This window comes from Ascidia mentula, chromosome 1, assembly GCF_947561715.1.
Source record: "Ascidia mentula chromosome 1, kaAscMent1.1, whole genome shotgun sequence".
In the NCBI taxonomy this organism is placed as follows: Eukaryota; Metazoa; Chordata; class Ascidiacea; order Phlebobranchia; family Ascidiidae; genus Ascidia; species Ascidia mentula.
Window position 1 is genome coordinate 17,570,657 of NC_138566.1, and position 27,234 is coordinate 17,597,890.

General features: G+C 40.5%; 4 protein-coding genes and 2 pseudogenes across 7 annotated transcripts; 2 read left to right on the forward strand and 4 right to left on the reverse strand.

Moving 5' to 3' along the window:
* The first annotated feature begins 11 nt into the window (after positions 1–11).
* LOC145900733 (uncharacterized) lies at positions 12–2,954 on the forward strand. 2 transcript variants are annotated; one of them, XM_082988881.1, is made up of 5 exons: positions 12–241; positions 401–421; positions 1,037–1,144; positions 1,289–1,345; positions 1,761–2,954. In XM_082988881.1, exons 1-5 carry the CDS (start codon positions 187–189, stop codon positions 2,144–2,146), a joined length of 627 nt encoding a protein of 208 aa, XP_082845007.1. In that variant the 5' UTR covers positions 12–186; the 3' UTR covers positions 2,147–2,954. The 2 variants fall into 2 exon arrangements, with proteins under 2 accessions (XP_082845007.1, XP_082845006.1); XM_082988880.1 differs by having other exon boundaries at positions 17–241; positions 1,028–1,144.
* A 5,641-nt stretch (positions 2,955–8,595) lies between these two features.
* On the reverse strand, positions 8,596–9,642 carry LOC145888594 (uncharacterized). Its single transcript, XM_082979375.1, has one exon. The coding sequence runs from the start codon at positions 9,640–9,642 to the stop codon at positions 8,596–8,598; it is 1,047 nt and encodes a 348-aa protein (XP_082835501.1).
* Positions 9,643–12,190: 2,548 nt separating this feature from the next.
* On the reverse strand, positions 12,191–13,302 carry LOC145888602 (uncharacterized; annotated as a pseudogene).
* LOC145899144 (uncharacterized) lies at positions 13,045–16,438 on the forward strand. 3 transcript variants are annotated; one of them, XM_082987876.1, is made up of 7 exons: positions 13,046–13,183; positions 13,258–13,366; positions 13,518–13,538; positions 14,142–14,258; positions 14,400–14,456; positions 14,838–15,250; positions 16,426–16,438. In XM_082987876.1, the coding sequence occupies exons 2-6, from the start codon at positions 13,312–13,314 to the stop codon at positions 15,221–15,223; spliced, it is 636 nt and encodes a 211-aa protein (XP_082844002.1). In that variant the 5' UTR covers positions 13,046–13,183; positions 13,258–13,311; the 3' UTR covers positions 15,224–15,250; positions 16,426–16,438. The 3 variants fall into 3 exon arrangements, with proteins under 3 accessions (XP_082844008.1, XP_082844002.1, XP_082843994.1); XM_082987882.1 differs by lacking the exon at positions 16,426–16,438 and having other exon boundaries at positions 13,045–13,183; positions 14,151–14,258; positions 14,838–15,805; XM_082987868.1 differs by lacking the exon at positions 16,426–16,438 and having other exon boundaries at positions 14,838–15,805.
* A 7,249-nt stretch (positions 16,439–23,687) lies between these two features.
* On the reverse strand, positions 23,688–24,976 carry LOC145911252 (uncharacterized; annotated as a pseudogene).
* Positions 24,977–25,725: 749 nt separating this feature from the next.
* LOC145911002 (uncharacterized) lies at positions 25,726–26,847 on the reverse strand. The gene has a single exon (XM_082998235.1). The coding sequence runs from the start codon at positions 26,807–26,809 to the stop codon at positions 25,727–25,729; it is 1,083 nt and encodes a 360-aa protein (XP_082854361.1). The 5' UTR covers positions 26,810–26,847; the 3' UTR covers position 25,726.
* Between the last annotated feature and the right edge of the window lie 387 nt (positions 26,848–27,234).

Consider the following 27,234-nt stretch of genomic DNA (forward strand, 5'->3'; position numbering starts at 1 on the left):
TAGTATTCAGGGAGTCAATTGCTTTAGTAATTATGTGCTGTGATTGGGAAAAGCGCTAGTCAAAAGCAAGTACTGTATCGAAGCACAGTGCAACATTTTGTTGTTCTTAGTCCGTGATTTTGTACTTTGTTAAGGTTCTGTAGGAATTATATCAATATTTTGAGCACAACAGAACATACCATCGACATGCAGCGACTTCTCATAGCGGTTTCTTTGGTTCAGGTGCTATTTCAGTTTGCTGGTAAGTACAGTTATAAGATTCGAGTTGCAGAACATAACAAAATTGAGTGAGTCGAAAGTGTAACCTAAATAATATTGATATATATATATATATATATTTATGTAAGTAACTTTGAAATCTTGTTGACTATACCAAAAATATTTTTATTTTGTTTTCTAGTGTCATCAGATGTTCACCTCAGTAAGTATTTGTTGCATGTTATATACTTGAACGTCACTTGCACTTCTGTACTGCATAATAGTATTTCAAATAGGATAAACATGTTTACGAAATGTGCAACTTTAAATCAACCCAGAACTTACCTGGGCTTATTCTCGAAACGTATAATGGTGCTTATTGCCAAACAGGACAACACACATAAACCACATACTCAATAATATTTAAACTAAGTTGCAGACACAACCAAATATCGCTATATTAAGACGCATATATGTCCAGGTGCGTGACCTTTGATGGTTGTGTCATATTCGCAGATAGCCAGGCAATAACATGCACATTGTTGTAACCCGCTTGGATAAAAAAAAAACAAGTACAAAACTTAGGAGACATACCTAGGTGAAACACAAATGCTAAACAGCTGCCTAAAAACCATAAGTGCCGCCAAGTTCTGTGACACGAACAGCGTGTTTTCCTTTCAGCAATAAAGCCAATATTCTGAAATTATCTGCAAACACTGCTTCGCCTATTCGGTCTCGTAGGTGAAGCGTGTCTGGTAACGAACAATATATCTTTGAAACAGTTTGTAGATGTGTCCCCGAAATACGCATGTTAATTACTCCAACACAGATATTTCAGCAAACGCAACGGGAAGTCCTCTACCGGATAATTCAACTTCTGATTTACCTCCATCCACAACAGGAAGAACCCACATTAACACAACCTCCTCAACAGGAACACCATTCAGTACGTCCAGATCATGTGTACAATAAAAATCAGCCAAGTACAATAAATATCAGTTATGCGGTAATAATGTCGTTCATTTGAAAATTTTTTTTTTGCTGAGCAAATTTAAACAGAAAAAGTTTATTTGAGTATTTTTTGTCACAGCAAGCCCTTTTACCACAACTTTACCACCCTTTCCAACTAATTCAACTACTGGCCCAGGTAAGTTTCTTATTCCATTTCGAAATGCAATTGCCGGATAATAGGCGCGAGGTAGATTACTGCAAAGCAGTGGTCCCCAACTTTTGCGACGCACGCAAAAAGTATTGACGTTCAGTGATGTTATATTATAATGCCAGAGTAGTAACAAATATTTCCAATGCTTCGCAATTTGGGATCTTCTGCTCCATAGGTAAGATATATAAGAATTTACCGAATAGTGTACATATCACAAAACGATTTATTACATAAATAAATAATTTGTTAGCAGTGCGGCGCTACTATCTTTACGTTTATCGTATTTATCAGTTATACCGTGTGGCCACATGTGTATCCCGGGCATAATTTCAATTTACATCGATTTTGTGAAAGTTTTCGGACTTCTGTGAATTATCAATTAAATTACATTAAATTCCAGGTGTGTGCACCAGAGAGCAAGCCGAATACCTTTTCCGCACCCAGAAATGGCACAACGCCTTGTTGGAATGGCAATCTTCCCTTCACAGTTGGTCTACATGTCCGACCCGAGGTTGCCCTGAGATCCATCGACTCCCGGTGCACATCAACTACCTACAACGTCTGGCTACCTGGGTATCTTATTTCGAGGGCTGGTTGTGCGACTACAGAGCATGGATGAACACTGAGCAACGATTTACCGCCAAAGGCTGCCCCATGCTTGTGCGACGCAAGTACTTCGATCTTTTGTCCTTGTGGAGAGGCAAAGTGATGTTTTATAAGGATGCGTATTACTCGTGGATTAAAGTAGAATGTGGCGGGGGCCACGGTACTAATTGGAATGGCTAAAAAGCATATTTACTAACTTTTCGACTTGTGCATTGATTGTCTTTCATACCACTAACATCGCGATATGTAGTTGCGTATTAATTGTTTTCATAGAACTGACACACCGTAGTTTCTTCACCTGTTCCAACATTCATTCATGTTATAAAATGTGCTAACCCGCAGATATCCTTGCGGCGAGGCAAAGTGATGTATTATAAGGATGCGTATTACTCGTGGATTAAAGTAGAATGTGGTGGGGCGTTTGAAGGCCACGAATCTAATTGGCATGGTTGAACTGGCAGAAAATATGCTTCGGTTTACCATTTGTGGCTAACACCTTGATTGTACAAATTTGTTGAATGTTTTTCTCACTTAAACACATCCGCTTGTTGATCAAGTCACATGTCAAGTGGCATTGATCATTTTATTTTATTGCATAAACGCAAAGTGGCGTAAAAATTTTGTTGCCTGTTTGCAAAATAGAGCAAAATAGATTTATTGAGTACACTGCAAGAAACACGTTTAGTGTTGCGAAATAAGAAAACTTTTATAATGTTACATATTGCTCGTGGATTTATAAAGAATGCGCTGGGTGACTCGATTCTAGTTGGATTGGCTAACAAGTATTTTTACTAACTTTTCGACTTACCTTGATTTTGTTGCACCACTAACATCTGGATTTGCAGTGGCGTATTAATTGTTTTTTTCACTCACATACCGTAGTTTCCTTACCTGTTACTCCACATGGAACAACTTTTATGTATGTTTTGAAATGTGGTAAGAAGCGGATTAAGGCAAACGGTTTTATAACAATACAGAATTTACCATATTTGGCTGTGTCCGATTTGAGGAGCTACTTTAGATTGATTGTATTTGCAATACCAATCCAATGTTTGAAAATGGCCGGAGTACTGTAAGAAACGTGCGCAACTTGCATAAAAATAATGATAGGTTTGTGAGAATTCACCATGTGGAAGTGTGACTCTTTTGTACCCAAGTTTTCGTTGATTAATGGCCAACAAAAACGTTTGATTGAGTAAACGAAAAAGAACAAACTCAATTTAAGCTCACATATCGCGTCATGGAACAATGCAAAACCGTAACCACAGTGTTTAATGTCAGAAGGTTAGGCCCAACGACCATGCCCGAGTGCGAAACAAGCAAAATTGACGTTGGCGTCATCGTTGACGGAATTTGCCGTCAAGTGAAGTCACGCGATGTGCATTTGTGTGCATCGAAAGGTGGTAAAGTGCTGGCCGGGTTTTTAAAACATAAATTTTCTGATTTGCTCACAGGGAATAATCTACATGAATTTTTCGTCTCCATTGCGAAATCCCTAATCTTCCAAATTATGTCACATTTATGGCCCAAACAGGGTCTGCGTATCTAGCATTACAGTAGTTGTTGGGCATTGGAACTTTTTTTTTGAACTAATAACGAAACGTGCTAAGCGCTTTCACACCAAAAAAGGTTGACCAGACAGTTTGGTGTCAAAAAATTTGGAACGAGTTTATTGTAATTCGTCAACCGAAATTGCAGACAATTAATGTCCGCTGATGATTGGAATTATTTTTTGATAACTCTAAACCTCGACAGGCACAAAAACAACCTGAAAGGCACGAATACAATTGTCAAGACATGTCCTTTGATTCTGACTGCTGTGTCAAGTGTAGTAATTACATGTTAATGAAGTGTACAAAGGAATTATAATGTTTTTTTACGTTGTACCGGGCCTCAATGCCCCATTGTTACATACTCACTATTTAATATTCAACATGTTATAAACAGTGTGACTGGTGTTCAATTTAATACATACCCCCTTTTCCAGCATTAACGTTTTCATAGGATACAGGTACACAACCAAGAAAAGCATGAGAAACGCTTTTGTATAGGATTGTGTTTCAGTGCGCTGCGACATATGATATCACCATCACAAAAGTGTAACAACAACTATGGCTTTCAGCTTTATTTTTTTACGTGAAAGGTTACAGTGGAATGAATTTGGTGCACAAATCGCTACAGATCCATTGAATCATACAAACATTAAAACAGTTGCTCAGTAAAGCTCAAAACTCTAGGTACAAAATTTAGAAGAGGTTCAGTGTTACCTGTGGGTAAACATTTTTATGCAAGGAAATGGAACTGAAGTCACTGCTTTCACGTGAGTTGAAGGAATTATGTCCGCACGGAACTGAAATTGATCCTGAAAAAACAGGAAAACTTTTGCATCAGTTAGGGTTAATTGAGAAACTCAAAACCCCGGACAAAATCAGTCTCGTTCAAAGCGTCGGTCTGATGACGTCAGCATTGATACGTATGCCTGACAACGCTGATTTTGTGCTGAAAGACCTCAATCTTCTGTGCGAACATATTATGGACTTGGCTGGATCAGCAAACCCAAGTGCCCAAGTGATTTCATGCGCAGTCGTTGCGGCTAAGTCGAAGATTGGAGTTTTTCGTGAGACCACAAAAGCTAAACTTGAAGCGCTGATGCTCCTTTCCGACGAGCCTGATGGCGATAGGATAAACCATGTTAAAATTGAAAGGATTGAACATGTTGTAGAAATACAGGAGTACGTAACAGAGATTTACACTGAAATCATGCAACTCGTGGCCAGACATGCGAAAAATATAATGAGAGATCCACCATGTAAGTTTGCGTTGGTAGCCATGGGGTCCAAAGCGCGAAATAACACCGTTTTCAGACATCGAAAGCGTCATACTTCTAGAGGATGGCTTTGTGGGGCGAAAGGAGTACTTTGAGTGGTTTGCAACTATCTTCCTAATGATTCTGGTTCGTCTGGGTGAGACAATACTACGTTTTTTGGACATTCCATGCTTAAGGGGGTGGTTTTATGACGCGTTCACGACATGTGGCATTTCGCCAGACGGATTCGCACCGGAGGCTAGCAAGCACCCATTAGGCAGGTGGGGATATACAGGAGAGCTGATCAAAACGGTCAGTGAGATGATCGCGTGTTTAATACCAAGTAAAGATGATCACCATTTCGCAGACATGTTAACCAGAACTTGTTTTGTGTATGGAGATCGCAGCGTACACTGCAGCTACAGGGCAAAATTATTAGAGTTGCAAAGGAGTCAAACAGAGTTGCCCGATTACGTCTGGGAACAACTCACTAAGTACAACTTTGCAAACGCTCGCAGCACATTGACGTTCGACGTTAAGCGCTCTATATACCGCCAAAAATCACTTTCAGTGCAAGCCCTGGGTCGTTTGTATCGCTCCGAATATGTACCGAGCGTTGATATCGTGGCAGATTTGTTTCGACGTTCAATTCTTGACGAAAGCACGAAGGAGAAACTGAAGTTTGCCATCGCCATTGGTTGCGAAGCTCGTCTTAGAGCTTGTATGAAAACCACAGGACAAAACGATATTCGCATTCACCGCATTTTTACGGAAGAAGATCACTCTTTGAATGAGTTTACAAAATACATCGGAGCGGGGACAATCGCTGACTGTCTAAACATTGCTTATACGCTTGAGCGTTGGTTGCTGCATACCTATCAGTCTAGGACAATTGCAGATCAATGCCATTTGGAAGTATCTCCGTGTAAAAAGGCGGTGGTTGCTTCTTACTTTGATGAAACCGTTGCAATGGAACAGATAGAAAAATGCAAACGAATTTCATTGTACCAAGTTGGTAACTCGTATCCGCGGTTGCTTTTTCCACTTCTTAACACTTTGTTACTCGGCAAAAAGCACAAGGAAGTAATACGAACATTTAGACGGGAGTTCTTGCTGTTAAAAGGACTGGAAATTATGGAACCGATATTTGATAGCGTCCTCATATACGTGCACAGCTTAATGGAAACGGATGATTACAAGCAAGCCATTAAGTGGTTGAGAAAGATGAACTTTTGGAATCGCTTTGGATTGGCGAAGAGCATTCCAATGGATCTTGTTTGGAAAAATCTCGGTGTTTGTTTTTACTGGTTAAGACGGACGCATAGGGCCTTAAGGTATTTTGAACGTGCAGAATTGGAAAAGCAGACAGATTACAGAGAGTTTTCCCAAAATTACCTTCAGTACCCTATTTGTTTATCAGAAATTGGAAGAAACGAAGAAGCCATGGAAAAGCTTGATGCAGTATTGGCCCGGCGCCTGGCGCTTCACGTGGATGAAACTTCTGACCTAGTGGTTCACAGGATCTGGCTAAACAAGGCGCAGACACTTTGTCGGTTGGGTAAAGCAGAAGAAGGGCTCCAGCTATAAGAGAGCATGGAGGTACGTTTCCGAGCATGCAAATCGCCTTGACGGGGATCGTATAATGATGCATCACTATTTGAAAATTAAGCTCTCATGCGTAAACGTGCTCAACAGATACGCGGAAGCATTTACGGTGGCACGGAGGTTACTTAAATGTTCCCTGCAGGACCAAATTGCTTTAGGAGAGCATATAAATACGAAGTACAAGAAATTGAGGACCTCTGCACTACAAAGAAAAATTGAAAAGTTGGTTACTACACTGAACAACCGCAACGAACAAATAGATACTATTGAAGCGCGGTTAGCGGAAGAACTTGGTGTTAATGTGGCATTGGTGACATCAATGAGATACGAACGCAACGAAAATTCTTTAGCATTTTGGATGCAAGTTGAATGCATATTACCCGCTATTGAACCAGACGAAACCCTTGCATGCGTTAATGGTGATGGTATCTACGTTAAAAACAGACACATGCACGTAACTGGTCTTATAACAACGAAACTCTTTGTCTTACGTCGATTCGGAGAATGTGTTGTTCATGCTAAACGCTGCCTTGGATTTGCGCGAATAGCCAAAACAGATATGCCATTGGGCCTCTCCTCTGACTTAATCTACATAATTTCCAAGTGTTCTTATCAACTAAACAGATTGAAGGACAGTCTCTCTGCCGCCGCAAGTGGTATAGAATTTTGCCAACAGTATTTATTGAACTGTGCGACTGCGCCGCTATTCATAGCCTTAAAAAAAGTTAAAAAATAGAAGCATCGCACCCTTATCAACTTTGCTGCTCTTCATTTTTGCTTGCTGACAACGAAAGAGTCTTGCAGTGACTTGTATGACAACAAATAGCCAAACAACCCATTCTCATATCGTTTTTTCTTTTGCTGTAAACAATAGTTTTTCGGAGTGCTGTTATCTATAGCTACACATTTTGCGGAATGTCATTTAATCTTCAGCTTAAAGGCAATTTTGTCTAAATTCTGAACGAACTTTTTTACAAAACTGTATTTATTTCATCATTATATACAAATCAAAAACATGTTTTTCCGTCGGTAAAATAACAAAGTCAGAATATGATATTAATCGATGTAAGTGGAAAGCAAACACAACAGGTTCAATAAAATATTTCGGAGAGGACGCTTAGCGCCTACAGTGCCGGAGTTTACGAAATCCAAATGGCCACTAGGACACCCAGTACGTCCGTGTTGATACTGATGGTGTAGCTCACCAAGGCCCGTATAACACATTTCATTGGGCGCTTTGGTAGATCTTGCATGTACAGAGTTTTGCATTATGGCTTCTAATGATATTTTCATACTCTGTTTTGAGTAAAAATCCGATATGCAAATTGAATCTTATCGGCCAGTATTGTGTTGATCGAGCTAGAATGGTAAGCAAAAGGCAAGACCAGTCCTGTGAATGTCATTTGGATAAAACAAAAGACAAGCTCATCTGCCGTCACAGGCATTTTATGATTCATTTTTTCTGTATTGATTCATAGTTATTCATTAAAAAACTGTAATCTATTTTGCTAAACAAATTTTTGCTGAAAAAGTTTGTTTGATTATTTCTTGTCAAAGCACCTTTCACCGCAAATTCACCACCTTTTCCAACCAACTCAACAACCACTGGCTCAGGTAGGTTTCATAAATGCAAGTTTCAGGCATAATTGCAATTTTTATAGATTTTTTCAAAGTTTTCGGACTTCTGTGAATTATCAATTAAATTACATTAAATTACAGGTGTGTGCACCGGAGAGCAAGCGGAATACCTTTTCCGCACCAAGAAATGGTACAGCGCCTTGTGAATCCACCGATTCCCGACTACCTACAATGTCTGACTACCTGGGTATCTTATTTCTAGGGCTGCATGTGCGACTACAAAACATGATTGAACACTGAGCAACGATTTAACGCCAAAGGCTGTCCTTGTGGAGAGGAAAATTGATGTTTTGTAAGAATGCGTATTACTCGTGGATTAAGGTAGAATGTTGCGGGGGACACGGTTCTAATTGGAGTGGCTAACAATCAGTCTTATTCGAATCGTCGGTCTGATGACGTCAGCATTGATACGTATGCATGAAAACGCTCATTTTGTGCTGAAAGACCTCAATCTTCTATGCAAACTTCTTATGGACTTGGCTGGATCGATTTTTGGATAATATGCATAATTGATTTACATCAGTTTATTTTTCTCCTTCTCATCATAAAAATATTTTTTTAGCTTAGTACTTATCTACTATTATGCCGACGGTGTAAATGGCCATACGATGCTTTTCCAATCAGTGTAAGTGTAAAGTAAACACAACAGGTTTAGTAAAATGTTACATTCGTAGAGGACGCTGAGCGCCACCAGCGGCATAGTTTGTGGAATCCAGATGGCCACCAGGGCACCCAGTACGTCTGTGCTGATACCAATAGTAGAACTTACCAAAGCCCTTTTCACACACTCCATCAAACGCTTGGCTGATCTTGCTTTTACAGAAGTGGTCACCGACGTTTCTGATGATTTCTTACTTCTGTTGTGGGTAAAAATCGGGTATACAAATAGAAATGTTAAACAGGCCTGCACTGTCATGGTCGAACATGCAAGGTAAACGAACGGCACGACCGGTTGAACCTTGAGTGTTTCGATGCGGGTAGCACAACCGTAATTTCCCACAGCATAATTCCTCCACCAAAGATGCAGGAAAAGGCAGGACGACAAGGTGATTATAATGAGAATGCACGTGAAGTAGCTGAAGGCCTGCAGCTTTCTGGAGCGAATATGACTGAGCAGCGAGTTACTGTAAAACGTCATTTGGCGGCACCACAAAAACATAAGACAGAAATGGATGGTTATTGCTGTTAGAATTATCATTGTCTTAGCAAGAACGTCGCAAAATGCGTTGGAATTGGTTCCGAGAAACATAAGCATTTGCTCCTCTAGTATGCGGATAAAATTCGCGAAGTACCCGAGAAACAAGTAGAAATACATCCACCTGCACGGATGCTTCTTCCATACTTCGAAACTGGCCGGTTTTACTCTTGGTTCTCTGGAATTGCATGAATCAACTTTTGATGAGGAAATGACTGTGGCTTGGATGCTGTGACAATTTGACAGAGGAAGCAATCGTCTCGTCTGATCATTGGCATTGCGACGCAACTGCCTCAAGATAAAGACAGTCACGCAGAACATTAAATATATTGATATGGTTGCCATGGTTAGAGATGCTGAAGCAACGCATACTCGCCAGATCAGGATTGAAGTGCTTGTGTTCTGTGACGTAAAACTTGTGGAAAGATTCATTGCAATCATTCGATATAATTGAAACACCTACCCTACAACAATGACGTTAGACAACATTTTTAAACTTTGACAGCGCATTTTTAAATGCCTGAACGCAAAGCGGTACACCAGCAAAGCGGAACTGCAAACTTATCAAACCAGGTTCACATTGACTGATTATGTACTTTATTTGTAATCGTTTTTACCAGTCAAGTCCCTATCCGTACACAACCACTCTCACCGTCTGCATTGAGAAAACCTTATACATCGAAACATTGTGCACTGTCTGCACCTTACTGATCATTTTGACTCATAAGCTTCTATATTGTTTGTTTCAGTTCTATTACCTCGCAAGTATCGAAAGTCAGTTTAAAACAGTAACAATTTGTCTTCAGGTCTGCGTGACGTCATGAAACCGGATACAGACATAAGCAACTTGCAGGCTACAAACCAATCAGCAATTACTTGCGAGTTATTGGAAAGTTCACTTACATATTTTAATTCTGCGTGATTCATTACTTGTAGCAGTTATTTAGCTGTTTGCATAAATTCTTGACATTTCAGATTGAATTTCGACAGGACAGGGAGTTATTCATTCGTCCTTTTTTTCTTGCTTTATTTCAGATTTCTCCTGGCGTACAACAATCATTTTTAAAATGTCAGTGAATGACAATTCCGACATCATTTGACCAGGAACACAACGTTTATCTTTCCGCTTCAAATCAATCTAAAATGCATAACGGTTCCTCCATGAATTTAATAATGAGGAAATTTGATTTTACCCGACACAAATGTCTGTCATTCTTGTGTCAAAACCATCAAAGTATAGGTATTTTATCAGACATAGGCATAGAGACGTTTGTGTCTAAATTCCCAGTTCTTGAAGGAAGAAGCCATATGCCATATAGGTATTCACCTACGATTTAAACGATGTCCTGGCCGTCTTTCACCAATTGTGTATATGTGATTTGTTTGCTTTGGTCACAATCAAAAATATTTATATCATAAATAGGTAAACATCACTTTATTATAAGCAATGTGGAGCCAATAATATGAATTTGTGTATAAGCTGCAGACAGATGGCCACTGTTTCGACCTAAAAGGTCTCATCAGTGCAGCTGGTGTGACTATTAGACGAACTTTGCAGACCAAACGGCCAAGCAAAGACTTCCACTTTGTGGTGACTATACAGTCACCGTCATCCGTTGGGCACCAAACTAGGTGCAACCTTACGGAGCAAACAAGGTGGAAACACTACGGCCAAGCAAGCTTAACCAATAGTGCCGTCAGGCCCCGTGTCACAATAATCATATGATAAGCAATGTGGAGCCAATAATATGAATTTGTGTATAAGCTGCAGACAGATGGCCACTGTTTCGACCTAAAAGGTCTCATCAGTGCAGCTGTTGCACCTAGTTTGGTGCCCAACGGATGACGGTGACTGTATAGTCACCACAAAGTGGAAGTCTTTGCTTGGCCGTTTGGTCTGCAAAGTTCGTCTAATAGTCACACCAGCTGCACTGATGAGACCTTTTAGGTCGAAACAGTGGCCATCTGTCTGCAGCTTATACACAAATTCATATTATTGGCTCCACATTGCTTTTCATATGATTATTGTGACACGGGGCCTAACGGCACTATTGGTTAAGCTTGCTTGGCCGTAGTGTTTCCACCTTGTTTGCTCCGTAAGGTTGCACCTAGTTTGGTGCCCAACGGATGACGGTGACTGTATAGTCACCACAAAGTGGAAGTCTTTGCTTGGCCGTTTGGTCTGCAAAGTTCGTCTAATAGTCACACCAGCTGCACTGATGAGACCTTTTAGGTCGAAACAGTGGCCATCTGTCTGCAGCTTATACACAAATTCATATTATTGGCTCCACATTGCTTATCATATGATTATTGTGACACGGGGCCTGACGGCACTATTGGTTAAGCTTGCTTGGCCGTAGTGTTTCCACCTTGTTTGCTCCGTAAGGTTGCACCTAGTTTGGTGCCCAACGGATGACGGTGACTGTATAGTCACCACAAAGTGGAAGTCTTTGCTTGGCCGTTTGGTCTGCAAATTTCGTCTAATAGTCACACCAGCTGCACTGATGAGACCTTTTAGGTCGAAACAGTGGCCATCTGTCTGCAGCTTATACACAAATTCATATTATTGGCTCCACATTGCTTATCATATGATTATTGTGACACGGGGCCTGACGGCACTATTGGTTAAGCTTGCTTGGCCGTAGTGTTTCCACCTTGTTTGCTCCGTAAGGTTGCACCTAGTTTGGTGCCCAACGGATGACGGTGACTGTATAGTCACCACAAAGTGGAAGTCTTTGCTTGGCCGTTTGGTCTGCAAAGTTCGTCTAATAGTCACACCAGCTGCACTGATGAGACCTTTTAGGTCGAAACAGTGGCCATCTGTCTGCAGCTTATACACAAAATCACTTTATTACTTTATATACAAACAAAATTAATTAAAACATCGTCAAAATTTTTAACATGGATAACAAAGCAGCTTACACATGACAAAATGCGAACAAATGTACAATTGCGAAGGTTTGTTAAGTTGAACTGCAACCTAGCTTCTAATATTCCAGCGACAAAATGGCCAAATGATGCTTTTCCAATTGGTGTAAGTGTAAAGCAAACACAACAGGTTCAGTAAAATATTACATTCGTAGAGAACGCTCAGCGCCACCAGCGGCGTTGTTTGTGGAATCCAGATGGCCACTAGGGCACCCAAGGCGTCAGTGCTGACACCAATGGTGGAGCTAATCAAGGCACGTTTCACGCATTTCATTAAACGCCCGGCCGATTTCGCCTTCACGGAGTTGCGCATCTTCTCAGGACTTGAGCTTGCTTCAGGCTGAGTCTTCATGCTCATGTTGTGGGTCAGTATCGGGTATATAAATAAAAATGTAAGACAGGCCTGCACCGCTATTGTGGAACTTGCCAGAAAAGCAAAAGGCACAACTGGTTGAACCTTCAGTGTTTCGATTCGAGTGGCGCAACCGTAAACTCCCACAGCGTAATCCCTCCACCATATATGCAGAAAAAGAGCAGAAGAGACCGTACCAAGCATGAGGAAATACGTGAAGTAGCTAAAGGCCTGCAGCTTTTTGGACTAAGTAATGCATTGCTATATAACGCCACCTGGCGGCACCATAGGAACACGTGACATAAATGGATTGTTATTGCTGTAAGAACGATCATTGCCTTTCCTAGCGCATTGCAAGCAACGTCGGATCGTGTTCCGAGGAACAGCAACAGTGCCTCTCCCAGGACTCGCAGAAAGTTTATGAAGAACGCAAGGATCAGGATGACTTACGACGTCGATTGGGTGTGACTGAGAAAACAACGTTAACCTTTCAATCGTGTTTCGGGGTAAACGTTTTTCTTTTGAAAAAAGACTACTCTAGAGTTGCCTGCTAGACTATGACGTTGTCGAAGAAAAAGGTATCGCCGGAGAATAAAGGTCTAAGATTACAGCAGTTGGATCGTGAGTTTAGTATTCAGGGAGTCAATTGCTTTAGTAATTATGTGCTTTGATTGGGAAAATCGTTAGTCAAAAGTAAGTACTGTATCCAAGCACAGTGCAACATTTTTACTTGTTGTTCTTAGTCCGTGTTTTTGTACTTTGTTAAGGTTTTCTGTAGGAATTATATCAAAATTTTGAGCACAACAGAACATACCATCGACATGCAGCGACTTCTCATAGCGGTTTCTTTGGTTCAGGTGCTGTTTCAGTTTGCTGGTAAGTGCAGTTATAAGATTCGAGTTGCAGAACATAACAAAATTGAGTTAGTCGAATGTGTAACCTAATTAATATTGATATATACATATATATGTAAGTAACTTTGAAATCTTGTTGACTATACCAAAAATACTTTTATTTTGTTTTCTAGTGTCATCAGATGTTCACCTCAGTAAGTATTTGTTGCATGTTATATACTTGAACGTCACTTGCGCTTCTGTATTGCATAATAGTATTTCAAATAGCATAAACATGTTTACGAAATGTGCAACTTTAAATCAACCCAGACCTTACCTGGGCTTATTCTCGAAACGTATAATGGTGCTTATTGCCAAACAGGACAACACACATAAACCACATACTCAATAATGTTTAAACTAAGGTGCAGATACAACCATCTTATCGCTTTATTAAGACGCATATATGTACAGGTGCGTGACCTTTGATGGTTGTGTCATATTCGCAGATAGCCAGGCAATAACATGCACATTGTTGTATCCCGCTTGGATAAAAAACAAGTACAAAACCTAGGAGACATACCTAGGTGAAACACAAATGCTAAGCAGCTGCCTAAAAACCATAAGTGCCGCCAAGTTCTGTGACACGAAAAGCGTGTTTTCCTTTCAGCAATAAAGCCAATATTGTGAAATAATCTGCAAACACTGCTTCGCCTATTCGGTCTCGTAGGTGAAGCGTGTCTGGTAACGAACAATATATCTTTGAAACAGTTTGTAGCTGTGTCCCCGAAATACGCATGTAAATTACTCCAACACAGATATTACAGCAAACGCAACGGGAAGTCCTCTAACGGATAATTCAACTTCTGATTTACCTCCATCCACAACAGGAAGAACCCACATTAACACAACCACCCCAACAGGAACACCATTCAGTACGTCCAGATCATGTGTACAATAAATTTCAGCCAAGTACAATAAATATCAGTATGCGGTAATAATGTCGTTTATTTGAAAAAAATTTTTGCTGAACCAATTTTAACAGAAAAAGTTTATTTGAGTATTTTTTGTCACAGCAAGCTCTTTTACCACAACTTTACCACCCTTTCCAACTAATTCAACTACTGGCCCAGGTAAGTTTCTTATTCCATTTCGAAATGCAATTGCCGGACAATGAGCGCGAGGTAGATTTACTGCACGCAAAAAGTATTGACGTTCAGTATATTATAATGCCAGAGTAGTAACAAATATTTCCAATGCTTCGCAATTTGGGATCTTCTGCTCCATAGGTAAGATATATAAGAATTTACCGAATAGTGTACATATCACAAAACGATTTATGACATAAACAAATAATTTGTTAGCAGTGCGGCGCTACTATCTTTACGTTTATCGTATTTATCAGTTATACCGTGTGGCCAAATGTGTGTCCCGGGCATAATTTCAATTTACATCGATTTTGTGAAAGCTTTCGGACTTCTGTGAATTATCAATTAAATTACATTAAATTCCAGGTGTGTGCACCAGAGAGCAAGCGGAATACCTTTTCCGCACCCAGAAATGGCACAGCGCCTTGTTGGAATGGCAATCCTCCCTACACAGTTGGTCCACATGTCCGACCCGAGGTTGCCCTGAGATCCATCGACTCCCGGTGCACATTAACTACCTACAACGTCTGGCTACCTGGGTATCTTATTTCGAGGGCTGGTTGTGCGACTACAGAGCATGGATGAACACTGAGCAACGATTTACCGCCAAAGGCTGCCCCATGCTTGTGCGACGCAAGTACTTCGATCTTTTGTCCTTGTGGAGGGGCAAAGTGATGTATTATAAGGATGCGTATTACTCGTGGATTAAAGTAGAATGTGGCGGGGGCCACGGTACTAATTGGGATGGCTAAAAAGGATATTTACTAACTTTTCGACTTGTGCATTGATTATCTTTCACACCACTAACATCGCGATATGTAGTTGCGTATTAATTGTTTTTATAGAACTGACACACCGTAGTTTCTACATTTTTTTTATTTTTATTAACTGTGCTAACCCGCAGATATCCTTGTGGAGAGGCAAAGTGATTTTTTATTGCATAAACGCGAAGTGGCGCAAAAAATTTGTTGCCTGTTTAAATGGGGAAAGCAAAATAGATTTATTGAGTCCACTGCAAGAAACACGTTTAATGTTGCGAAATAAGAAAACTTTTATAATGTTACATATTGCTCATGGATTCATAAAGAATGCGCTGGGTGACTCGATTCTAGTTGGATTGGCTAACAAGTATTTTTACTAACTTTTCGACTTACCTTGATTTTGTTGCACCACTAACATCTGGATTTGCAGTGGCGTATTAATTGTTTTTTTCACTCACATACCGTAGTTTCCTTACCTGTTACTCCACATGGAACAACTTTTATGTATGTTTTGAAATGTGGTAACAAGCGGATTAAGGCAAACGGTTTTATAACAATACAGAATTTACCGTATTTGGCTGTGTGCGATTTGAGGAGCTAATTTAGATTGATTGTGTTTGCAATACCAATCCAATGTTTGAAAATGGCCGGAGTCCTGTAAGAAACGTGCGCAACTTGCTTAAAAATAATGATAGATATGTGAGAATTTACCACGCGAAGTGTGACTCTTTTCTACTTATGTTTTCGTTGATTAATGGCCAACAAAAACGTTTGATTGAGTAAACGAAAAAAAACAAACTCAATTTAAGCTCACATATCGCGTCATGGAACAATGCAAAACCGTAACCACAGTGTTTAATGTCAGAAGGTTAGGCCCACCGACCATGTCTGAGTGCGAAACAAGCAAAATTGACGTTGGCGTCATCGTTGACGGAATTTGCCGTCAAGTGAAGTCACGCGATGTGCATTTGTGTGCATCAAAGGGTGGTAAAGTGCTGGTCGGGTTGTCAAAACATAAATTTTCTGATTTGCTCACAGGGAATAATCGACATGAAGTTTTTGTCTCCAATGCGAAATCCCTAATGTTCCAAATTATGTCACATTTATGGCCAAAATAGGGTCTGCGTATCTAGCATTACAGTAGTTGTTGGGCATTGGAACTTTTTTTTGAACTAATAACGAAACGTGCTAAGCGCTTTCACACCAAAAAAGGTTGACCAGACAGTTTGGTGTCAAAAAATTTGGAACGAGTTTATTATAATTCGTCAACCAAAATTACAGACAATTAATGTCCGCTGATGATTGGAATTATTTTTTGATAACAGTAAACCTCGACAGGCACAAAAACAACCTGAAAGGCACGAATACAATTGTCAAGAAATGTCCTTAGATTCTGACTGCTGTGTCAAGTGTAGTAATTACATGTTAATGAAGTGTACAATAGAACTATAATCGTTTTTTAAGTTTTACCGGGCCTAAATGCCCAATTTTTACATACTCACTATTTAATATTCAACATGTTATAAACAGTGTGATTGGTGTTCAATTTAATACCCCCTTTTCCAGCATTAACGTTTACCTAGGATACAGGTACACAACCAAGAAAAGCATGAGAAACGCTTTTGTATAGGATAGTGTTTCAGTGCGCTGCGACATATGATATCACCATCACAAAAGTATAACAACAACTATGGCTTTCAGCTTTATTTTTTTACGTGAAAGGTTACAGTGGAATGAATTTGGTGCACAAATCGCTACAGATCCATTGAATCATACAAACATTAAAACAGTTGCTCAGTAAAGCTCAAAACCCTAGGTACAAAATTTAGAAGCGGTTCAGTGTTACCTGTGGGTAAACATTTTTATGCAAGGAAATGGAACTAGAGTCACTGCTTTCACGTGAGTTGAAGGAATTATGTCCGCACGGAACTGAAACTGATCCTGAAAAAACAGGAAAACTTTTGCATCAGTTAGGGTTAGTTGAGAAACTCAAAACCCCGGACAAAATCAGTCTCGTTCGAAGCGTCGGTCTGATGACGTCAGCATTGATACGTATGCCTGACAACGCTGATTTTGTGTTGAAAGACCTCAATCTTCTGTGCGAACATATTATGGACTTGGCTGGATCAGCAAACCCAAGTGCCCAAGTGATTTCATGCGCAGTCGTTGCGGCTAAGTCGAAGATTGGAGTTTTTCGTGAGACCACAAAAGCTAAACTTGAAGCGCTGATGCTCCTTTCCGACGAGCCTGATGGCGATAGGATAAACCCTGTTAAAATTGAAAGGATTGAACATGTTGTAGAAATACAGGAGTACGTAACAGAGATTTACACTGAAATCATGCAACTCGTGGCCAGACATGCGAAAAATATTATGGGAGATCCACCATGTAAGTTTGCATTGGTAGCCATGGGTTCGCTTGCAAAGCGCGAAATAACACCGTTTTCAGACATCGAAAGCGTCATACTTCTAGAGGATGGCTTTGTGGGGCAAAAGGAGTACTTTGAGTGGTTTGCAACTATTTTCCTAATGATTCTGGTTCGTCTTGGTGAGACAATACTACGTTTTTTGGACATTCCATGCTTAAGGGGGTGGTTTTATGACGCGTTCACGACATGTGGCATTTCGCCAGATGGATTTGCACCGGAGGCTAGCAAGCACCCATTAGGCAGGTGGGGATATACAGGAGAGCTGATCAAAACGGTCAGTGAGATGATCGCGTGTTTAATACCAAGTAAAGATGATCACCATTTCGCAGACATGTTAACCAGAACTTGTTTTGTGTATGGAGATCGCAGCGTACACTGCAGCTACAGGGCAAAATTATTAGAGTTGCAAAGGAGTCAAACAGAGTTGCCCGATTACGTCTGGGAACAACTCACTAAGTACAACTTTGCAAACGCTCGCAGCACATTGACGTTCGACGTTAAGCGCTCTATATACCGCCAAATATCACTTTCAGTGCAAGCCCTGGGTCGTTTGTATCGCTCCGAATATGTACCGAGCGTTGATATCGTGGCAGACTTGTTTCGACGTTCAATTCTTGACGAAAGCACGAAGGAGAAACTGAAGTTTGCCATCGCCATTGGTTGCGAAGCTCGCCTTAGAGCTTGTATGAAAACCACTGGACAAAACGATATTCGCATTCACCGCATATTTACGGAAGAAGATCACTCTTTGAATGAGTTTACAAAATCCATCGGAGCGGGGACAATCGCTGACTGTCTAAACATTGCTTATACGCTTGAGCGTTGGTTGCTGCGAACCTATCAGTCTAGGACAATTGCAGATCAATGCCATTTGGAAGTATCTCCGTGTGAAAAGGCGGTGGTTGCTTCTTACTTTGATGAAACCGTTGCAATGGAACAGATAGAAAAATGCAAACGAATTTCATTGTACCAAGTTGGTGACTCGTATCCGCGGTTGCTGTTTCCACTTCTTAACACCCTGTTACTCGGCAAAAAGCACAAGGAAGTAATACGAACATTTACACGGGAGTTCTTGCTGTTAAAAAGACTGAAAATTATGGAACCGATATTTGATAGCGTCCTCATATACGTGCACAGCTTAATGGAGATGGATGATTACAAGCAAGCCATTAAGTGGTTGAGAAAGATGAACTTTTGGAATCGCTTTGGATTGGCGAAGAACATTCCAATGGATCTTGTTTGGGAAAATCTCGGTGTTTGTTTTTACTGGTTAAGACGGCCGCAAAGGGCCTTAAGGTATTTTGAACGTGCAGAATTGGAAAAGCAGACAGATTACAGAGAGTTTTCCCAAAATTACCTTCAGTACCCTATTTGTTTATCAGAAAATGGAAGGAACGAAGAAGCCATGGAAAAGCTTGATGCAGTATTGGCCCGGCGCCTGGCGCTTCACGTGGATGAAACTTCTGACCTGGTGGTTCACAGGATCTGGCTTAACAAGGCGCAGACACTTTGTCGGTCGGGTAAAGCAGAGGAAGGGCTACAGCTACTTAAGAGGGCATGGAGGTACGTTCACGAGCATGCAAATCGTCTTGACGGGGACCGTATAATGATGCATCACTATTTGAAAATTAAGCTCTCCTGCGTAAACATGCTTAACAGATACGCGGAAGCATTTACGGTGGCACGGACGTTACTTAAATGTTCCCTGCAGGACCAAGTTGCTTTAGGAGAGCATACAAATACAAAGCACAAAAAATTGAGGTCCTCTGCACTACAAAGAAAAATTGAAAAGTTGGTTACTACACTGAACAACTGCAACGAACAAATAGATACTATTGAAGCGCGGTTAGCGGAAGAACTTGGTGTTAATGTGGCATTGGTGAAATCAATGAGATACGAACGCAACAAAAAGTCTTTAGCATTTTGGATGCAAGTTGAGTGCATATTACCCGCTATTGAACCAGACAAAACCCTTACATGCGTTAATGGTGATGATGTCTACGTTAAAAACAGACACATGCACGTAACTGGTCTTATAACGACGAAACTCTTTGTCTTGCGGCGATTCGGAGAATGTGTTGTTCATGCTAAACGCTGCCTTGGATTTGCGCGAATAGCCAAAACAGATATGTCATTGGGCCTCTCCTCTGACTTAATCTACATAATTTCCAAGTGTTCTTATCAATTAAACAGATTTAAGGACAGTCTCTCTGCCGCCGCAAGTGGTATAGAGTTTTGCCAAGAGTATTTATTGAACTGTGCGACTGCGCCGCTATTCATAGCCTTAAAAAAAGTGTTTCGTCAGTGCGAGAAGGATTTAAAAATGGAAGCATCGCACCCTTATCAACTTTGCTGCTCTTCATTTTTGCTTGCTGACAACGAAAGAGTCTTGCAGTGACTTGCATGACAACAAATAGCCAAACAACCCACTCTTATATCGTTTTTTCTTTTGCTGTAAATACTTGTTTTTCGGAGTGCTGTTATCTATAGCTACACATTTTGCGGAATGTCATTTAATCTTCAGCTTAAAGGCAATTTTGCCTAAATTCTGAACGTACTTTTTTACAAAACTGTATTTATTTCATCATTATATACTTATCAAAAACATGTTTTTCCGTCGGTAAAATTACAAAGTCAGAATATGATATTAATCGGTGTAAGTGGAAAGCAAACACAACAGGTTCAATAAAATATTTCGGGGAGGACGCTTAGCGCCTACAGTGCCGGTGTTTACAAAATCCAAATGGCCACTAGGACACCCAGTACGTTTGTGCTGATACTGATGGTGTAGCTCACCAAGGCCCGTATAACACATTTCATTGAGCGCTTTGGTAGATCTTGCATGTACAGAGTTTTGCCTTATGGCTTCTGATGATATTTTCATACTCTGTTTTGAGTAAAAATCCGATATGCAAATTGAATCTTATCGGCCTGTATTGTCTTGATCGAGCTAGAATGGTAAGCAAAAGGCAAGACCAGTCCTGTGAATGTCATTTGGATAAAACAAAAGACAAGCTCATCTGCTTTCACAGGCATTTTATGATTCATTTTTTCTGTATTGATTCATAGTTATTCATTAAAAAACTGTAACCTATTTTGCTAAACAAATTTTTGCTGAAAAAGTTTGTTTGATTATTTCTTGTCAAAGCACCTTTCACCGCAAGTTCACCACCTTTTCCAACCAACTCAACAACCACTGGTTCAGGTAGGTTTCATAATTGCAAGTTTCAGGCATAATTGCAATTTTTATAGATTTTTTCAAAGTTTTTCTGTGAATTATCAATTAAATTACATTAAATTACAGGTGTGTGCACCGGAGAGCAAGCGGAATACCTTTTCCGCACCAAGAAATGGTACAGCGCCTTGTGAATCCTTCCTTCACAGTTGGTCTACATGTCCGACCCGAGGTTGCCCTGAGATCCATCGACTCCCGGTGCACATTAACTACCTACAACGTCTGGCTACCTGGGTATCTGGGTATCTTATTTCTAGGGCTGGATGTGCGACTACAAAACATGGATGAACACTGAGCAACGATTTACCGCCAAAGGCTGTGGAGAGGAAAATTGATGTTTTGTAAGAATGCGTATTACTCGTGGATTAAGGTAGAATGTTGCGGGGGACACGGTTCTAATTGGAGTCGCTTACAATCAGACTTTTTCCAATCGTCGGTCTGATGACGTCAGCATTGATACGTATGCCTGACAACGCTCATTTTGTGCTGAAAGACCTCAATCTTCTATGCAAACTTATTATGGACTTGGCTGGATCGATTTTTGGATAATATGCATAATTGATTTACATCAGTTTAATTTTCTCCTTTGAATCACAAAAATATTTTTTTAGCTTAGTACTTATCTACTACTATTATGCCGATGGTGTAAATGGCCATACGATGCTTTTCCAATCAGTGTAAGTGTAAAGTAAACACAACAGGTTTAGTAAAATGTTACATTCGTAGAGGACGCTGAGCGCCACCAGCGGCATAGTTTGTGGAATCCAGATGGCCACCAGGGCACCCAGTACGTCTGTGCTGATACCAATGGTAGAACTTACCAAAGCCCTTTCCACACACTCCATCAAACGCTTGGCTGATCTTGCTTTTACAGAAATGGTCACCGACGTTTCTGATGATTTCTTACTTCTGTTGTGGGTAAAAATCGGGTATACAAATAGAAATGTTAAACAGGCCTGCACTGTCATGGTCGAACATGCAAGGTAAACGAACGGCACGACCGGTTGAACCTTGAGTGTTTCGATGCGGGTAGCACAACCGTAATTTCCCACAGCATAATTCCTCCACCAAAGATGCAGGAAAAGGCAGGACGACAAGGTGATTATAATGAGGATGCACGTGAAGTAGCTGAAGGCCTGCAGCTTTCTGGAGCGAATATGACTGAGCAGCGAGTTACTGTAAAACGTCATTTGGCGGCACCACAAAAACATAAGACAGAAATGGATGGTTATTGCTGTTAGAATTATCATTGTCTTAGCAAGAACGTCGCAAAATGCGTTGGAATTGGTTCCGAGAAACATAAGCATTTGCTCCTCTAGTATGCGGATAAAATTCGCGAAGTACCCGAGAAACAAGTAGAAATACATCCACCTGCACGGATGCTTCTTCCATACTTCGAAACTGGCCGGTTTTGCTCTTGGTTCTCTGGAATTGCATGAATCAACTTTTGATGAGGAAATGGCTGTGGCTTGGATGCTGTGACAATTTGACAGTGGAAGCAATCGTCTCGATTGATCATTTGCATTGCGACGCAACTGCCTCAAGATAAAGACAGTCATGCAGAACATTAAATATATTGATATGGTTGCCATGGTTAGAGATGAAGCAACGCATACTCGCCAGATCAGGTTTGAAGTGCTTGTGTTCTTTGACGTAAAACTTTCGGAAAGATTCATTGCAATCATTCGATATAGTTGAAACACCTACCCTACAACAATGACGTTAGACAACATTTTTAAACTTTGACAGCGCATTTTTAAATGCCTGAACGCAAAGCGGTACACCAGCAAAGCGGAACTGCAAACTTATCAAACCAGGTTCAGATTAACTGATGTAGTTTATTTGTAATTGTTTTTACCAGTCAAGTCCATATCCGTACACAACCACTCTCACCGTCTGCATTGAGAAAACCTTATACATCGAAACATTGTGCACTGTCTGCACCCTGCTGATCATTTTGACTCATAAGCTTCTATATTGTTTGTTTCAGTTCTATTACCTCGCAAGTATCGAAAGTCAGTTTAAAAAATAACAATTTGTCTTCAGGTCTGCGTGACGCCATGAAACCGGATACAGACATAAGCTGATGCCCAGGAGCAACTTGCAGGCTACAAACCAATCAGCAATTACTTGCGAGTTATTGGAAAGTTCACTTACATATTTTAATTCTGCGTGATTCATTTGCTTGTCGCAGTTATTTAACTGTTTGTATAAATTCTTGCCATTTTAGATTGAATTTCGACAGGACAGGGAGTTATTTATTCGTCCTTTTTTCTTACTTTCAGATTTCTCCTGGCGTACAACAATCATTTTCAAAATGTCAGTGAATGACAATTCCGACATCATTTGACCAGGAACACAACGTTTATCTTTCCGCTTCAAATCAATCTAAAATGCATAACGGTTCCTCCATGAATTTAATAATGAGGAAATTTGATTTTACCCGACACAAATGTCTGTCATTCTTGTGTCAAAACCATCAAAGTGTAGGTATTTTATCAGACATAGGCATAGAGACGTTTATATCTAAAATCCCAGTTCTTGTAGGAAGAAGCCATATGCCATATAGGTATTCACCTACGATTTAAACGATGTCCTGACCGACTTTCACCAATTGTGTATATGTGCTCTTGTTTGCTTTGGTCGCAATGAAAAATATTTATAACACAAATAGGTAAACATCACTTTAATACTTTATATACAAACAAAATTAATTAAAACATCGTCAAAATTTTTAATATGGATAACAAAGCAGCTTACACATGACAAAATGCGAACAAATGTACAATTGCGGAGGTTTGTTAAGTTGAACTGCAACCTAGCTTCTAATATTCCAGCGACAAAATGGCCAAATGATGCTTTTCCAATTGGTGTAAGTGTAAAGCAAACACAACAGGTTCAGTAAAATATTACATTCGTCGAGGACGCTCAGCGCCACCAGCGGCGTTGTTTGTGGAATCCAGATGGCCACTAGGGCACCCAAGGCGTCAGTGCTGACACCAATAGTGGAGCCAATCAAAGCACGTTTCACGCATTTCATTAAGCGCTCGGCCGATCTCGCCTTCACGGAATTTCGCATCTTCTTAGGACTTGAGCTTGCTTAAGACTGAGTCTTCTTGTTCATGCTATTCGTAAACAACGGGTAGATGAAAAGAATCGTAAGACAGGCTTGTATAGTTATTGTGGAGCTTGTCAGGAAAGCGAACGGCACGAAGGGTTGAACCTTCAGTGTTTCGAAGCGAGTGGCGCAACCGTAAATTCCCACAGCGTAATCCCTCCACCATATATGCAGGTAAAGAGCAGAAGAGAGCGTACCAAGCATAAGGAAATACGTGAAGTAGCTAAAGGCCTGCAGTTTTTTGGAACGAATGTTACGAAGCAATGCATTGCTATAGAACGCCAACTGGCGGCACCATAGGAACACGTGACACAAATGAATTGTTATTGCTGTAAGAACGATCATTGCCTTTCCTAGCCGGTCACAAACATTGTCTGAACTATAGCCGAGAAAAAGAAGCAATTGTTCATCTATGATGCGAATTAGATTGAAAAAGAAGCCGAGAAATAAATACAAATACATCCACCTTCCTGGGTCCATCCTCCAATATTTGAAACCAATGGTTTTCCTTCGTAATTTTCTTTCCTTTGGACCCAATTCCACAACCGACAATGACCTAGACGTTGCCTTGTTACCACTTTTAGGCGGCGGAATTCTTTGACCAACGTGTTCCTTGGCATATTGTTGCAGCTGTCTGATAGCAAAAGCGGTAACGCAGCATAATAGGTAAAGGGAAATGATTGCCATACTCTGAGATGAAACCAAGCATACTTTCCATATTACGTTTGATGTACTTGCGTTCTGCAACATCATGAATTCTCTTTTGATGAAATGATTATTTCTTCAAGCGTTGATTGCAGCAATAATCACTTCTGTAAACATACTTGGACACCAACGACGTTATGTGCAGTGTTTAAACACTCCTGGACTAATAAAAATCCATATAAGTCTTATTGGCGATTTGTGAAAAACCATCAACATTTTTTCAAATTTAAAATCTGCGTCATTTCAAACTTAAGGTTCCAAAGTGTCTGAAACATTTAAACGAAAAGTTTTTGTTTACATTTTTGAAAGTCTCGCGGCAAACTCCTGGTCACTTTCGAAATTAAAAATTCTTTTGATGCGACTTGACAGAATGGGGAACTCGTTCTTTTTTTCAAACTCACGCTTCTGTGTGCGATAGTTTGTAGCCAAATTAAGATTGATGCGCATGATTTAGTATGATCGCTTACACTTCCTTCCCCGTGCCAGCTGTGAGAAACAATGCGTTAACTGTCCTTTTAGCTTGAGTAATTGAATTTCAATTCCATGGGTATTGTATGGAAGATTCTGCATTGAGCTATTCCATTCTCTCTCTAAATTTAGAAATGTGTATTTGCATGATAATTTGTGACCAATTGAAGCTAATGTGCATTAATTAATTATACCAGCGACTTCACCTTCCGGTCCTTTCTACAATAAATCTGAAACAATGCCTGAACCCCAGTCGTTCCAAATTTAATAGGCAGGTGACGCACTGATCAGTTGCTAAATATTAAATGTTCTGTTTGCTTTTCAGCTCTTTTTCCCACGCACTGACTACTGAAAAAAAAACTCTTTAACGATACTACCCAAGCAACTCTTAAAATAGATGCACATCACTTTATTAAATTATACATTATATACAAGTAAATAATACTGCACTAACACATCGTCAATAAGTCACATTATTATTTGAAACATAGTATAGCCTACATAAAACATTACTCAAAAATCAGCTTTGTAACCAATCTGTTACGTTGATCCGAAATCCTGACTTTCATTTTTTCGCCCACAAAATGGCAAAATGATGCTTTTCCAATTGGTGTAAGTGTAAAGCAAACACAACAGGTTCAATAAAATGTTACATTCATAGAGGACACTCAGCGCCACCAGCGGCGTTGTTTGCGGAATCCAGATGGCCACTAGGGCACCCAAGGCGTCAGTGCTGATACCGATGGTGGAGCTAATCAAGGCACGTTTCACGCATTTCATTAAGCGCTCGGCCGATCTCGCCTTCACGGCATTTCGCATCTTCTCAGGACTTGAGCTTGTTTCAGGCTGAGTCTTCATGCTCATGTTGTGGGTCAGTATCGGGTATATAAATAAAAATGTAAGACAGGCCTGCACCGCTATGGTGGAACTTGCCAGAAAAGCAAAAGGCACAACTGGTTGAACCTTCAGTGTTTCGATTCGAGTGGCGCAACCGTAAACTCCCACAGCGTAATCCCTCCACCATATATGCAGAAAAAGAGCAGAAGAGACAGTACCAAGCATGAGGAAATACGTGAAGTAGCTAAAGGCCTGCAGCTTTTTGGAACGGATGTGACGAAGTAACGCATTGCTATAGAACGCCACCTGGCGGCACCATAGGAACACGTGACATAAATGGATTGTTATTGCTGTAAGAACGATCATTGCCTTTCCTAGCGCATTGCAAGCAACGTCGGATCGTGTTCCGAGGAACAGCAACAGTGCCTCTTCCAGGACTCGCAGAAAGTTTATGAAGAACGCAAGGATCAGGAAAAAGTACATCCACCGTCCTGGGTCTTTCCTCCAACGCTGATAATTGACGGCATTCACCGTCGCTCTCCTCTCGTTTAAATACGCATCAATTTCCGATGATGCCGACTGTGCGTGAGTGCTTCGCCGTCCCATCGAAGGTCCGAATCTTCCGATGTGGTTTTTGGCGTTGCGGCGTAGTTGTCGGAAGATAAAGAAAGTCACACAGAAGAGCAGGTACACCGATATGGTTGCCATGACGAGTGATGACGCGACGCATGCGTACCACACCACATCCGTTTTTCTTCCATCGTCAGACATTTTTTGTGGCTCCATATGAGACTTTATGCAAAATATTCTTAAATTTGTTAGTTAAGAAAGTCTCTGTCAATATCGAAATCAAGGTTAAAGTTTATAATGTCAATCCGCGTAGCTAATTACCCACGCACAATAATTCATGGTAGCTTAACCTAACATCTATCACTATGGTCGCAAACCGTACACAGTGCATATTTTGCTGCTGCGTTGTTGGTAATCAAATGCAAAAGTTTATTTTGTTATAAAATGTCTTGCAATAAGACGCAACTCAATACATAGATTATCATCATTCTCATTATCTTTCATGTATACATGTAGTTCTGTATACCATTTAAATCACGCTGTGCTACTGTAAAACAGACTGATTGATTGTCGCATCCGTTCATGATACTGTCGAGTCTATGCTCGACCAAACCGCACATACAGTACACACGCATCACAAA